This window comes from Carassius gibelio, chromosome A18 (genome assembly GCF_023724105.1).
Source record: "Carassius gibelio isolate Cgi1373 ecotype wild population from Czech Republic chromosome A18, carGib1.2-hapl.c, whole genome shotgun sequence".
In the NCBI taxonomy this organism is placed as follows: Eukaryota; Metazoa; Chordata; class Actinopteri; order Cypriniformes; family Cyprinidae; genus Carassius; species Carassius gibelio.
Window position 1 is genome coordinate 29,281,330 of NC_068388.1, and position 16,860 is coordinate 29,298,189.

The 16,860-nt window shown below is 39.8% G+C and overlaps 1 protein-coding gene across 1 annotated transcript; it reads right to left on the reverse strand.

Annotated features, from left to right (window-relative positions):
• Nucleotides 1-14: 14 nt before the first annotated feature.
• On the reverse strand, nucleotides 15-16,215 carry LOC127934430 (unconventional myosin-XVI-like). Its single transcript, XM_052531805.1, has 8 exons — nucleotides 16,186-16,215; nucleotides 15,872-16,077; nucleotides 8,498-8,600; nucleotides 7,597-7,693; nucleotides 7,269-7,515; nucleotides 5,177-5,547; nucleotides 3,518-4,684; nucleotides 15-187 (listed from the first exon to the last, which is right to left on the reverse strand). Exons 1-8 carry the CDS (start codon nucleotides 16,213-16,215, stop codon nucleotides 15-17), a joined length of 2,394 nt encoding a protein of 797 aa, XP_052387765.1.
• Nucleotides 16,216-16,860: the final 645 nt, after the last annotated feature.

A 16,860-nucleotide genomic window follows, 5' to 3' on the forward strand; every position in this document is an offset into this window, starting at 1 on the left:
AAGCTTCATCACCCTTAACCTCTTGTGCCATTACCATTGGAGATCTGGTTGCCATTCTCAATGGGTGCGGGGTTGGATGAGCTGGGTGAGGTGTGGTTGTTGGCATTTTTGTCCTGTAACTGTGCTGATGGAGAGATGGGGCCTTGATCCTCTTGACCTGGCAGGTTAATGTTGGAATTAGAGAGTCCTGTGGAATAGAAATGAATTAAAATATTCAATAAATACATTGATTCAGTGTTTCAGCACCACATACGGCCACACAGACCATCTAACCGTGACCGTCGTCCTACGTGTTCCCAGTTTCTGACAGATAAAGGTGATGACGTGACTTGTAAGATAACACCTGCCACCTTGAGCCACAAACATCTCTGCAGGAGTATCTGCAGCAGCTCCGGCCAGGAATTTTGGGAATGGCTGTGTCTAGCAATGACGTTGATGGCAGAGATAGCGGAAGCACGAGGGGATGTTTAAGCCTCACGGCATGTGCGTCTGCTTGGATCTGACCACCACGGGGATGGATATAGCACAGGGGTCAGTTGCCCCTTTAAATCCCTGTTAAAAGCCCTGTTTCTATTACAGCATGCTCTCACTCATGTCAGGAGCATCTGACTTTAGAGCCACCGTCTGGGCTTATCAGAGATTCATTAACTGCAGCTTTGTGTCAGGGACCCCTACTGACCCTCCCTTATATATTCACATGAGGAAAACAGTCACATTGCATTACACTTGAGATCGATCATTATGTGTGCGCGCGCGCGCGCGCGCGTGTGTGTGTGTGTGTGTGTGTGTGTGTGTATTTTTGTTCAAACTATCAACATACTTGAAAAGTAAAAAGATGCTCCCCTTGTGGTGATATGAGTACAATTAAAATGTAAAATCTTTTTTTTTCTTAATTCACCTAAATATCTGTTTAAAATATTAATAATAATTACTCCTGAGATTCAAAGCTGATTTTTCATCAGTCATTATTCCAGTCTTTAATGTCACATGATCCTACAGAAATCATTCCTATATGTTGATTTGCTGCTCAAGAAACATTTATATTTATTATTAATGTTGAAAACAGTTGTGCTGCTTAATATTTATGTGAAAACCATGATGAATTTTTTTTTCAGGTTTCTTTGATAGACAGATGGTGCAAAAGAACAGCATTTATTTTAAATATAATCTATAATCTCAGTTTAACGAGTCACTGAATGTATAAAGAAATTAAAGTATAAAAAAAAACAAAATAAATAAGTAAATAAAACCAAAAAACCTGACCCTACAAATTTGAGTGTTAGTGTAACTATCAGGGATCAAACTTGAAAAAGAAAATGAAATTAAACGGGAAACACCTGTCAATCAAGATGACTGACAGTCATGCAGCGTATATAATAGAGAAACAGTTGGGACAGTTGTGCTATAAACATTCTTTAAAAATTCAAGCATGACACTAACACAAACATTATGACAGATTAATGTTTGTTCATTTCACACACACAGCTGTGAACATGTACAGTAATGTGAGAAGTAATTTCCTAAGATGCGCACACACACACACACACACACTACTCTCAGGATTCAAATGCATTGCAGCGATTCACATTCGTCAGTGGGAGTGGGAGACTTTGATATTTAATATTTCATAGCTACATCATCTCTTGTCCATGCAATATTAATGTGACTGCAGCTAATACCCTCTGTGCCCTTTATAATAAACTGATTTGAAACAGAGGGGAAAAAATATATATAATATTGAATATTCCTTTAATTATATATTGCTTTCGAGATCAACAACTAACTACCTTATAATTGCATCTATATTTGCAATTGTGTCTCCATAACAACTCAGATAAAGCTTTTACACACAAGATGAACACACCAGACATCTCAATCCTTCTTTGCAATTAAAGTGTCCATATTTTGAAATGAGTTTAGATCCATATAAACTTTAAAAATATCTGCTTCTTCTGATTGACGCAATAAGTCATAGTGGTTGCCAAGTTAACTGTATTGATCCTTCATGATCTTGGTGATGGATACAAACAGAATGCAGACAACTGATCGTCAGCTACAGATAGGAAAAGGGTAAACAGCTCAACAAAAACTGACCTTTATGGTTAAATGCAACCATTTGTGCAAGTGGACTACGCTATTTAGAAGAGACTTGTCAGTTGCACATTTGTGAAACCACATTCAAGTTCTTACAAGCACATATGGGTCAGGGTCAGGGTCATAGGGGATCCATGCTCAAATCCATGATGGGAGTAGATGTACACAAAAGCATTTTTAAATAAATACAAAGTTTACGAGAAAAAGGCAAGGGTAACTGTGTTAAACATCATGTGAACTCCCAATGCAATGAACCTCCCCAAGAACGTCCCCTTGTCAAATTTTTATTTCAGTGTGACATTTAACACTTGCTCTTTTCCTCAAACAGGCATGTAGTTATTGTGCATTATATATTAGTTTATCCACGGTAGAGTGAACAAACATTTCTTCAGACCATAATCAATTATAAAAATATATATATAATAATAATAAAAAATGAATACGTTTGCAGGAACACCATTCCAGATTATTCGGGCCCAGTTCAACCTTTGGGCTCATGGTGTAGGAGCATTTAAGGGCTGTTGTTGGATGGTTGTTGTTGTGTTGTAACAAAACTGATCCAGAGCAGATGCACAATACGGCCTAAACCTCCGTAACACACAAACACTTTGCCTGCATCAGAATGAATTTTCTGAGAGAGAACAAACCGCAGTTTTTATGGTAAATGTCTGTTTTATCAGCACTGACCTCACGGTTTTTGACAAACACAAAGCATGGCACTGGTTGAGTGAAGAAAAACCATACTAAATGGGATGTGCCTTTCAGTAACCACATATATGAAATGATGATTTGACCAGACTATTTTAATGCTCCTGCAGCAAATTAAGCATTACCATGTGTCCTGGCTATACAAATGTGCGATTCATGTGTCTGGAGCATGTAATGCAAGTTTAACAGGACAGATCAAATAAAAATGAAAAAAGCTTCATTAGTTACTCAGCCTCATGTCCTTCTAAATCTGTATGACTGACATTCTACAGTAAAATAGCCTATCTCTTTTTTTATCTATAAAGTGAAATTCAGTTTAGTACAGGCAGACTCTTTAATACTGTTAAGAAATAAAGTTATGCAGGTTTGGTACAACATGAGGGTGGGTAAGTGATGATAGAATGCATTTTTGGGTGAACCATTTTGTTCGATATTAAAACACTTTCTAGAATACCAGATTGATGTTTCAGACAACTATAAGTAGGCAATTTGTAAATTGATTTCAGCAAAACATAGAAATACTGTCACTCTGTGTTGCTTTCAACACTTGGTCCAACACTGGCTCAACTAAAAAAAATTGTGCTTGAAGTGCTTGAGAGACCTGACTGGTCACTCATTATTTAGCAATTCTGTTTGGTGCCACAAATGGCAATGTAAGGCCTTATAACACCTTTACAACACATGTACCCAAACACTTGCACACACTCTTACTCACCGCTGTCACGTATTTTTCTTCCAGTGGTGGACTTGCGGAGCAGGCTGCGCCCTGAGCTAAAAATGGTATTGAGCTCGTCCAGAGGGCTGGTGAGGGGTCTCCCATTGGCTGGATTGAAGAGCAGAGGTGAGGAGGAGCAGGAATGAGATCTGCGGGGCTCTGGCCGTGAGGTCTTTACTGGGGAGAAGGGAGGCTTGGAACTGCTTGGGGGTGTCTCTGCCAGAACGTGCCCTATTTTATGGGAGACTTTGGGGGAATCAGTGGTAGCCACAGAAGCTGCACGTGTCAGAGCCAACAAGTTTGGTTCAGGGGGGAAGGGGAAGTGGGATGGGGGGCGGTAAGGAGGTGGAAGTGCTGCCGAAAGAGGAGGAGGAGTCAAGGGTGGAGTGGACTTTTCTGGCATTAAGACAGAAAGACTCGGTGAGGAGTCAGCTCTTTGACGGGTGTACTGGGGTGAGAGTGGGCTGCCTCCATCTTGGCTGGTGTAGTTGAGGTTAGTCTCGAACACAGGCAGCTTCTTCACCTCCAGGGGGGTGAGGGGGGACTCATCCGAAGCCGGAGAGCAGGTGACAGGGGACGGGGGGAAGACTAGAAGTGGGGGACGGTGTTGAAGAAGGTTGGGGAATGGAGCTGGAATGTCACAACCCATCCCATCCTTGCCCTGCTGCTTTCCTCCGAGAGAGCCAGAGTGCTCCATCAAGGTCACCGGCCTCTTGACTTCTGGCCCTGGGGAAGGTAGGGTAGTGGGACCGGGATTGACCGTTTCAGGCTTGGCCACCGGAGCTGACCCCACCTCGTCAGGTGGGAAGTATTTCATTTCCTCGTAAACCGCCTCTCCCAGCTCTGGACTGTGGGAGTCAGCCAGGCTGAGGGCTCGTGAGGCCCCCACCATATCGATATACACATCCTCCTCATCCTGACAGGGGTAGAGGCTTAGCACAGAAGAATTGGGGCCATCCGCAGATGCTGCTCGTTGGATAAGGCCCAAGCAGTGGCCGGCTCGTACCAGGCTGACAAGTTTCATGTCCGTGGGGCGTGCAGGGGAAGGTACAGAGATCTCCTCATAGGAACCTGTCAGCTTGGTATTAGGGCTGCGTTTGGGCTTGGGGGGTGGGATCTTCTTCATGGTGCTGTAGTCATCACTGTGAGGGCGTGGTTTAGAGAGGGCTGGTGGATGATGGATGGAGTTGGAAGGAAAGGGAAAATCTGTTTACTGGAATGCCAGGAACAATTCTCAATAATGAGATAAATTAAGACGTTTTGTTCTGTGTTGTAGGAAACATGGACATTATATGGCCAAAAGTATGTGGACATCTGAACACCACATCTACATTGTATTAACATTTATTATTTCAAAATCATTGTCGTTAATAGCAAGCTGGTAGTGCTTAATTCCTCTTGCGCCCTTCTGGAAAGGTTTTCCTCTAGATGTTTGAATAGAGATAGAGGGATTGCTCCAATTCTGACACAACAGTATGAGTGATGCTATACTTTGATATTAGATGATGGGATCTGGCTCTCAGTCATTGTCCAATTCAAAGGTGTTCAGGGGCATTCAGGTTTGGGCTTTGTGCGAGTCAATATGTCATGCATAATAGAAGAGGGTGTCCACATACTTTTGGACATGAAGTGGATGTTTGAGCTCATATTGATACGTACGATCAGAAGGAGAGAGTTGGGTTTTTGGTGGGCTTCCAGATGGAGAGCCTTGACCCTCAGCAGGGCTGTCTTTGAGTGCAATACTCAGCCCTGCACACACTGCCTCGTACGATGCACTCAGACGTGTATTGGGGTCTCGTTTGGGTTTGGGAGGAGGTTGTTTTCGTGGGGAGGAGAGGATCCCTCCATTCCCCTCCTCAGTGGAGTATGGCGCAGGCTGAAGGGCTGCTTTGATTGATGTCCCGATGCTGGAGTGTACCAAGCTGTCCATAACCAGGGGGAGAGGCACAGAGCTGGAGCGGAAATGCCGGAGTGGTCTGTTCCCCCCACGGCCTGACACATCGTTAACCCTTCCACTTTTTTCAACAGCCCTAAACAAAAGGATGAACAATCATAAGTATTCTAGTGCCATTCCTGTCATTCATCATGTACCCTTGTATCTCCCCCCCCTCGCCAATCTAGCAAGTCATTATTCATTCATATGTTCATTCTTTCAATCTTACTGCATATGTCCTGTCTCAATGTATGATGGGTAGTTAAGGTGCTAAGCAGCTGCCAAGTGTGCGAGGATCAACCTCAACCTCAACCTTCCTGAAATCAATACACCAATGTCAAGCTGTCCATTCATATCTGGACTAAGATTTCATTAAACTACACTAACTGGAATTCATGTTCCCTTAACAATAACAATAAATAAAACAAATTACAATTAAGAACTGGTATCATAATAATTACATGATTAGCAGATTTAACCAATTCACAAAATGTGGTAACTCAAAGTGGTCAGGAGGCACAATAAAATGTGATAAAAGAAACTAATATACACAGATATACACAAACAGCAAACCTGCACTTGGTTTTAAGCATTCATTAGTATTAAATACTCAAAAGAAATTATCCACGATACCAGTAAATGATTACGACAAATTAGCATTGCATTAGGATTCTGAACTCTGATTTACAGAACTAAAGCATGAAAGCTTATTTGCATTGCAGATTGTTTAAGTCTAAGTTGATTCCTATAAGACTACATTGTGAAATGCACACTCTTGTTTGATATTGACCCTATAATCTGGGCCTACCATCTGCTGTTCTCACCCAAATGGGATGAAGTGTTGGGGTGGATGGTATTCGAGGAACAAGGGGGTGGTGATGGGTTCCAGTGACTTAAAACCTTAAGGCGATTTCAGCTCTCTCTGATTAGCGGTATGGACCTCCTCTTGACTCACTGATTGACTTCTAGATTAGCTATGAAAGCCCCATCTATCAATCACCTGCACCTCTTGTGGCAATTGGGCACTCAAATACACCTGTTTGTTTCTGCTTGTGCAAATAGATTTCCATTGCAGTCTCGTTATATAAAAAAATAGTAATAAAAATAAACCACCCCTCCAACACCACTTGTAATGATAACGATCAACACTTCCTTGGCAGCTGTTGCATAGTGTCAGACAATTGTTCATGGCTAATTTCTGTTATGTCTGTAAATCCTGAGAATTTTGCTAGATTATTATTATTTCATTTATTTTTCTTTTTATTTATCCTTGGAGTTTTGGGTACTGAATATCAATTGAATAGGCAGTTCTGACCTTGCAGTTTGCACAATTTTCATTTGCAGATGGAGATGGTAGTACGTACTGTATGTGCCAATGTTAATAGTGTCTACAACTAACCTGAGATTAGGCTTCTTTTTTGCTGAATTCCCACTAACATCATCTAATAAATTGCAAGTACTTTAGACTGATCAGTTTGCAAAGACAGAACATGAAGAACTGATAAAACCTCTCATGAATTTTTATAGGTTCCTCAAACCCAAGTGGAAAATGCAAATTTTGGAGTGTCTAATATAATCAGATATGCCAATATAATCCTTCAAGAGGGACTCTCACAGTAGCACATTCATATCTGAGAGTCCGCATCAGATTGAATTGCAGCTGAAAAAATATTATAATTTTTTTGTTAGGGATCATTTAATGGACACCAATATGAATATGATTATTTCCTTGATATGTTTTCTATTTTAAAAACTAATTAAAGAATAGAGACAGGAGCACACTCAACCTTATTACACATTCTCCTCTATAAGTTTCACCTTTTGGGTGAGTCTTCTTCTTTGCCTACAGGTTCTGGTCGTTCACCCAGTGGTGGAGCACTGATGTGACCCCGGAGGCGGTCATTCTCTCGTGCAATATCGGCTGCATTTTGGATGACCAGGCTGTCATAAGCACGCATACCCAAGTCCTCAGCTCCCTGCAGAAACCGCTGGACGGTACACTGCTCCTGCTGCCAAGATGTGAGCCTGTGACGTGCACACTGTCTGGCCAACCAACCACGCACCACTGAATCACACATACACACGATTAAGTCAAAATATTAGCTCGGTGACAGACCACATACAGTCTCTGATGTGTTCACTTTACCTTTCTGACAGATAATAATCTTCCTGTGCAGTTGATGGCAGCGGTCATTAAGGTGATCAGCTTGCCAGTATCTCAAGAAAACCTTACTGTTCCCTATCTGAGCAAAAGAATGAGAGAGGAAGAGAGATAGGTAATCACATAAGCTCTGTTCCAAATCTATTTAGCTGCCTACTTCCTATATTCATGGGGAAATTAAGATTTTTGCTGCATGTTCAATTTACTTGAAATCAGCTAAAGCAACACAATTACTGTATACATTTAATTTCATTTTGAACAACCCACTTAAATATGTCGAATTCAAATGTACTTAACCCATTATTGTAAATAGTTGCATTAACTGAAACCACATGGACAGATTTTTTCAGCATGCTTTAAACTGAACTGAACTGAACTGGGAGAGAAAATGTTGAAATTTAGTGCAATTTTATGCATTTTTGAAAGGAACAACCTGCTTTTGTTTAATGCTCAGTTATTTTGTCTGTTCATTTAAAAGTGTTTCTGAAGTTTTTGTGGTTAGGTTGCAGGATGGTTTAGATGGTTAATGGTGTTAGTCGGTTCATTCAATGAACAAAACTGCTAATGTCAGTGCTGCAGCACTGTATTTATTCAATTTGTTAATTGATTAAGTTGTGCATTTTACTTAATTCCATTTGTGACATTTACTTAAAATATTTCATTTTGCAGAAAAATGTGAAAGAAATTTAATTAAACTAAACAATCTATACGTATTAGTGTAAATGGAATAGAAGTTTAATATTAAGATCAAGTATCTTCACATCAGGAACCTATGATGCCTTAAAATCCTGTCTCTGTAATCCGTGCTCAATATTTTTGGAACAACACCTCTCGGTCCCTTCATGAACATTTTCCTAGAGCTCTGTAGATGTATTTGGTAACTCACCTGCCAGCCCTGAAGTTTACAATGCTGCAGAATGTGGCGGCACTTCTCCTCTGTGGATGCTTTCTTCCTGTCGGTGAGGATGGTGTCCACCAGCTCTCTGTATCTGCACCACAAACCCACATAACATTCACTGTCATCCACATATTCAACTGCAGAGGAACTCTATGAACCCCTTACTGCTGCATTAAAGCATGATGATCACTAATGCCTGAACGGGAATGTTGTCTGCAGGAACCATTAGGACCACCACTTCCTGTTGGCCTTGCTTAGCGGGGCTTCGATTTTCAAATGCAATAACCATCTAAGACTGATGTTAAACTACAAAAGACAATGCTCTATCAGCTCCATTGCTTTTTGCAACTCAAGGGTCAAAGAGTTTCTGAGTCCGGATGACTTCTCAGCATCTGCTGCGGAGGCTGTTGGCAAGGCAACCAATCACAGAGAAAGGTCAAACTTGGACAGCTTTGCAGCATTGTTCTGGAGGAGAAGGATCAAGCATCTGTGGCAGAAGAGGGTAAGCTGTCGACACACCCCTCAAACATGTGTGTGTGTGTGTTTGCGCATTTGGATTATGCATTATGAACATCTGGCACAAGGGAACGGTGTTTAATAATCAACTATACTAAAGGAATTCACAAAGGAAGAACTCAAGCATACGTGATGCATGCAAATATCTTCGTAAAACAATTTATTTTCTATCTTGAATTTAATCAGTTGCTTTTCAGTTTTAGGTTCAGAACATGAATGTACATTTACTGATCGTTTTGTTCATAAAAATCGAGGTCTATACTATACTTAATTCAGACTATATATATATATATATATATATATATATATATATATATATATATATATTTTTTTTTTTTTTTTTTTATTCTCTTTACCAGTATGTTTGTTCCCTGGGAATTGAACCCACAACCTTTTCCACTGCTAACACAATGCTCTACCACTAAGCCACAGGAGCACAGACTCTATTCAAGTTACTTTAAATAATGTTTGTAAAATTGTGTCCAATTGCAAGGGTGATGCATTAGTATGATGATATTAAAGTTTTAACTCTTATATAGATTACACATTTGCGAAGAGAGAGTGCTATTACTCACTATGTCTCACTAAAGTATTAATGATAACAGTTAGTTTTAAAAAAATAAATACTGATATGTTACTTCTACAAAAACAAAAATAGCAAAAGTAATCCAGTGGCATTACTATATGGTTGACACTCCAACATAGTAGTTGGCAGAACTGAACCTTAAAGATGTGATCACATTTACTTTTGCAGGTGAAATCACTACACTACACAATACCATTTAATTTATTTATTTTACATTTTTTTGCCTACCAAATTTTTCCTACATTTTGTGAATGTGACTGTATCATAACACCGGTTGTCACCCCCAAAATTTCTTTAGATATACTGTTATTGTGAAGTATTTTACCCATGCTAATAGTGAATAGTGAAAATGTGATATTTTAACACCTATTTTTAATAGATACGCTATTTATCATATGTGAATGGAATACATCTGTACACTTTTACTGACATTTCAACAGAAATCTTTAGTTGCCTCATTCTCATGTTTTCGCAAAACAATCTGCATTATATGTATTTCAAATATTTCACAAATTTGGTATTTAATTTTGCCTTCCTATTAACACTATTTAACATGTGGAGAATATTTTGTTTTGCAGACAGCTGCATAATGGGCCATTAATGTGTCATGCCCATGATTTGTGATGCAAACAATCTTAGTGGGAGGGCGAAAATTGACGTCCCAACTTTCAATAAATTAATAAATGATTTGTATAATTCCCTGGTCATGTGGCACGTGGTGAACAGATGGGAGGGTGGGATTGTAGGGATGTAGTGTAATGGGGGCTTCTCCATGAGCTCAGGCAAACACTTGCTTTAGTCTTAAGCCAAATTAACTTCCGAAGTGATTTACAGAAGCCTGGTGCTTCTGAACTTCCCCTAACCCTTCTTCTATGACCAAGACCTACGGCTTCCCAAAGGAGTCATCAACCATGAAGGGAGCCAGGGGAAACCAAAGACCTCTTGTATATGAATATGAAAATTATCGATGTCTTCACTGTTTGTTGGGCCTTTGGGGATTGAGTCATATGAACTCAACAAGGTTAACTGCTTGGCCGTAAAGCTCCAAATTGGGATCATGGGAGGAGGGAGATCTACCTCAATATTCACAGTAAATAGCCACAATAAAACAGTGAGGATGACAACAGACCATCATCTCTTATTCTGAGCATCATTATGGTGATAAGAACCACTGAAGGCATTTCTGCTGTCAGGAAAAAAGCAGGGACTGTGCTTGTGTATGAGCATGCATATTAACGCATAAATCAAAGTGCTCTACCTCTCAAATACTAGAGCTGGACGTACTAGAAAAAGAAGGGGAAGGTACAGAGAGAGCCTTATGTAAATCAGTGTATTGTTGTAGGACTTCCTGTTCCAAACTGTTACACATTAAGCCTCTCATGAAGTTGAATATAAATAAATATATATATATAACGCGTGTTTGTGAAAAACAAATAAACCAGATGAAAGGCAAGGCAGAGCCAGTTAGTGGTTTATGTTTTGAGGATATTCAGACTGAGAAGAAATGTAGCATTTGGACCAATTAGACACACGACTATGTTATATTTAACTAACGCCCACTCATCTAACCAAAAGGGTCTATGGACCCTTCCACCAAAATGCAACTATCACCTTAAAAAATGCAGAACAGGCCTCTGGTTCCATAGCAACTAAAGGCACACTCTCTGATGACACTTGGTTTATGTGGCAAAGCAACTCTTGACTCAAGTCTCTCAATAACAGACACATGATACACATACACATTTTTTTTTTTTTTTTGAATGAACACAAATATCCTTCAGGGCATTGTGTATGCTGTTACTGTTCTTGTATATTTTCTTTTGTGTAGTGTGTATGTTTTATGCATGCTTATGATAGATACACTTTGAGCTGATTCGCTACAAAATTTTGCACATGCAAACAGCAATATGATATCTGATGTATGCATTATGATGTTTATTGCAGGTATTAATGGAAATAAATATATTTTTGTGCATTTGAAACAAAAATAATAAAGGGCATACATTTAAAATGTATTAATATATTAATAATCATCATAATATTTTTTACTGTATTTTGATCAAATAAATGCACCATTGGAGAGAATAAGAAACTTAGCAAAACTGTTGGTCAAAATGTACAGACCCCAAACGTTTTGAACTTTAAAACATTAATGGGATAAATAACTTATACATGTTCCACAGAAACATCTAATCTAAGTCTATTTCTTGTAAAACAAAATACAATAATAATAAGAATAAGAATAATTTTAGATATTTGATATGCTAAAAAATAAATAAAAAATAAAAATCTAAATTGTGTCACTACAAACCTGTGTGCATTCATTTCTTTGGAAAATAAAATATCATTTTGGACAAGGTTTATTTATTGTTTTAGCCACTGGGTCATTCAGTTTAATTTAGGATCCCACTGAATGGACAAACATGGACAAAAACAACTTTCTTCACAAAAAAAAAAAAAAAAAAAAAAAAAAAAAAAACCTTTGTGCTCCTAAAAATAAAGAAAATCATACAGGTTTGAACAAAAAGGAAATTAAATGAGGATGAGTAACTGATGACAGAATGTTTATTTTGGGGTGAACTATCCCTTTAAGAAATTCTTCAGCCCTTCACTGCCTCCTCATTTTGATTCCCATCCAATTAAACCCTGTACTCTGACTCGGATCCATGCATTTGTTTCCGAGTCTGTGTGTGCTGTGGTGTCTGATACAGTGAGGATGCTGCATTGCGTTTAAAGATGGATGAGTAGTTTGTCCCGAGGCTTGAGCTAAACCGTGATAAATAAGCCTGTCATATGCATTAGTGCTGGGCCAGAGACTACTGCACACCTCAGGCTACACACCACACTTCATTCATAAAGACCAAGAAGCTAGCATGATGACAGAGAAGGAGAACACAGTACACAAAGAATCAAATCATCCAAGAACGTCTCGATCACACGTCACATGTATATAAAAACCAACATCCATTCAGAAATATAATAACTTTCCCTTCACCCTCGCACATGATTATGAATGGCTTGATGGAGGCGCTGGAGGTTGTGAATGGGTTCTTTGTGACTTGCTGCCTCTTTTCTGCCTCGGGAAGTCAAGGCGTCTTTGGAAGAGACGTGCTGGATGAAGGGTACACATGACTCCACATCATGAGCTAAAACAAAGCAGCATTTATCCAAGGCCTTGCTCCTTTATTTACCCACAAGTCAACAGAAACTCAACACACACGTGCACTCAGACAAAGACTGGCACATGGTGCGAGAAAAAGGAAAATAGTTTGTTGCGATTTGTGCACCGTTTGCTCTGGCCAGTGCCACACACACACACACACACATAAACATACACACATTCTTTTGAATGTTGTTCTTTGATAATCAAAAATGTTTCTTGAGCATCAAATCAACATATGAGAATGATTTCTGAAAGATCGTGACACTGACAAACATTTGTAGAAAACAGTGTGTAAAACATTTTCTTTTATAATTTTTTTATTTTCATTTAAATAAATAAATTATTTTTTTTTTTGTATATTTTTACATAATTTGTTCTCGCAAAAAAATGCTCTCCAAACATTGCAACAATGTCTGTTCCTCTGAAAGACAGATGTTTTCAGATTTAGCCTTGTGTTTGAGCCGGTGAATCAACGCTCACATTTTTACAAAACACAATGTGGATGGGGCATGAATAAGCAAGAAAGATAAACAATCAGATTCTGTTTTAGGACATGCATTCCGCATATTTTGATCCAGACAAATGAGAGCACACGAAAGCACAAATAAACAAGCTTGTACAGCTCTTGCCGCACACACAAAGACGGATACGAACAGCTTGAATGTCAAAAAGCAAAACACATGCAATGCTGACAGCGTGCCCCCCACGAAAGGCCATGAAAATTGACCTCTGTATCAGACAACCTCCTGCTCAAAAAGCCCAAAATTTCCATCACAATCACCCGGCCTTCGTCTGCCTGCAGCCTCTCACCCTGTCTGGCCTGCCGCAGCTTTATTGTGATGCTAACACACACTCACACGAAAAAATAACAAACCAATTCACATGGCACCATGTCACCGGTGCGCTCACAGAAAAACTCATCAACAAATCATGGGAATGTGAGAATGGATGCCACAGAATAACCAAAATATTGGAAAAGCATTTGTCACACAGAGACCATTTGCTTCGGCAAAGTTGATAAAGGTTTGACTTTATGCAAATGAGCAGGTAACACAGCGCCTATTAATAGTAAAGAGGACAACGGCACTAAAATAACCGCTCTCAAAAATAGCAATGTTATAGATCGTGAGATTTCATGTAGTCAAAACAATATTCACTATCACGGGAGAATCTGAGCTATTTTATCTCATCTAAACACAAATGTCACAAATGTCTGGGTCATTTAATCCAGAGTCAACACAAGCCGCTGTCTAGGAGCCGAAATGTTCTGTGAGGATAAAGTGTCCATAGTCCATCTCTCTGTCTTTGTCTTACGCTCTCTCTTTCTGAAAGATTGATGATGTTTACAGCCGGCCGGCTAGTGGAAACTCACAGTGTCATGTGACCAGCAGTGTCCCGATTCATTATCGCACTGGAATGTTACCGTAATCCTTTTATCCTTTACAGAGCGAGAGAGAAAGAGCAGCATGTGATCTAATCAAAGCACACTGAATTATGCTGCGCAGAAAAACAGCGGGGAAGGAGATTGGAAAATTAGACACTAATGTAAAACTAAAATGATAAAACAGTGAGAAAGACACTCAGGACAGCAATGAGGAAAAGCTCAAGGGGCCTGTTCACACACACTTCTGAAAATAACTAAGGCTATACTACACTGAAAACTAAAGGAAATTTGAAAACTAAACAACAAAACAAAACTAATAACCTCTCTGTGAACTCCGGACAAAAGTTACGTTTATGACAGAGGAATGAAAAGAGAGGAAAAGTGTCAGAGATGGAGTGGGAACTTCACGGGCTTCTCCAGTGCTAAATAAAGTCTGGTTTGTGCAAAGAGCGGGAACGGCCTATTCTATGGGTGTCAGTATGACACGGAGACGAGGCACTGTGTTCCTGAGGAAGATGAACACAGAGTCACGCTGAACCCTTGCCTGACAGAAGGAACAGCCTGCTCCTCTTTCATTTCCACTCACTCTTTTATCTCCTCCTTTCACATTCTGAAAAGCACGGGGAAGATTTCTTGAAATTACATCCTGTCCCCTTCCACAATACAATGTCCAATATTTCTCGTTGATCCTTTATTCCATTTCTCTCTCTTCGAGTCACATGAAGTTGAGCAGAGATCGGGGAGACCCGTCCGAGACCACTTAATCGTCTCCAAAACTGCCCCATTATCACCCCATCAGGAAAACGGCCACTCAAAAAAAAAAACGGTTCCCAGTGAGGCCTATGACCATCAATCATAGTGTGAAACCAGCGTCACACCCTAGACGTTGCTCTCAGCACCTACACACATGGGGTATACACTTTCTGCCTAACCTCAGCTGAACTGAAAGTCCATCTCGAGCGTATAGCGCAGACAGATTGAGTCAGGCAGACACATATCAGCGTCTGAGAAAAGGCACTTACGATTTATGCCCGGCAGGAATCCCGCTTTACCTCATTTGACCTGGCGGCAGAAATGGATTGAAAAACCTCTTGTGCTGAGTGTATAGAAACATAAATATATGTCCACAGAGAAACAGAGTTTAACAGATGGCTTCACCTCAGTTAGTCTCTACATAATGCATATAGTATATAGGTCCTTCTGGGAAACATGTCACGCCACTAGGACAGGGGTGTCAAACTCAATTCCTGGACGGCTTGAGGCCTTATAGATCTCAAAGAAGCCTGACGGACTACATTAGTTGAATCAGCTGTTTTAAACAGGGTTAAATCTAAACACTGCAGTGCTCCAGTCGTCCAGTAATTGAGTTTGACACCCCTGTACTAGGATATGAACTGCTTGATTTAAAAACTGACACTAGGAAACGTAAGACCCACTGCTCTACATCTGAATAATGTCTATGAAAGCAAAGCTTCAGTGTCATATGATCCTTCAGAAATCATTCAAATATACTGATTTGCTGTTTAAGAGACATTTATCCTACCGCCCCCAGACTTTTTAATCAGTAGTGAATATTTATGTTTATTTATGTAAGAGTTCTAATTTAAATAACACAGGGTTTATTAGTTAAAACAGTAATGGGACACCTATTTGCACCCTATCTAGTCATGGATAGTGCCTTACAGCGACAAATTGAATGGCTGAGAATCTCACCTGCACAGGAAGCTGGTGAAAGACAGGCGGACTGGGTATCCATAACGGATCAGGCGGACCATCTCCAGAACTCCCACGTACTGGAGCTGTGAGGACACGTGGAAGCTGTCAAAAACATCAGGCTTTCCGGCATTGTTGGGCCTGACACACTGAATAAAGTGAGGTGTACACGCTTGCAGCTTACTGGTGATCTCACACAGAGAGTTCTGGAATGAGAGAGAGCAGCAGGAAAAGACAGGTAAGACTGTTGTTTGCATAATGTTGCATTCAGATGTATCTCAACGACTCCCGTTTGCTTCCATTTCTGTAGCAACGTGAGTCATGGTACAACCTCCGCTCACCATGTGTCACCCAGACAGAACTTGTGTGTGGGGTTTTTATTTTTTATTGCAATATCTGCACAAAGAAACAGGGAGAAAACTTAAAGAAAACTCCAAAGTGATAAAAAGCACCACGGAATAACATTTTGTGCGAAAGTTATCAGAAAACTTGATTTTGAAATGCATTCTTAGTGTTTTTTATTTTTTTTTAAGCAATTTTAAGCGTACAGTATCCAAAGCGAGTGAGTGTTTTGCAGTAAAGAAATAAGGAAATGCAACACAAATGCAGACTCTTTCATGACCCAGAAAATGATAAAAATGTGTTGTCATCTCTTGCAGCAGAAGTTGTTCAATCTAAACACTGCATCTGTAACTGCATGAGAGAATAATATATGAGCTGTGAGTTTTCCACTGACATGTTGCAAGCTTTATTTAACATCACAATTCACAGCAAATGGTATACGTACTCCGAGATCTGCAAATGATTAGCCTATGTTTTGACGTAGTATAATATCGTAGTATCGTGCTACAGCACTCAATCTTTCAGCTGAAGTTCTGGCGCCTCTGTCGTATACTGTACAATGGCAAATGCAATCACAGCAGTGTTAACTCATAATCTGCATGTGCTTTTAAATGTTTCATTTACACGCTGGTCTGACCTGTGCTTTT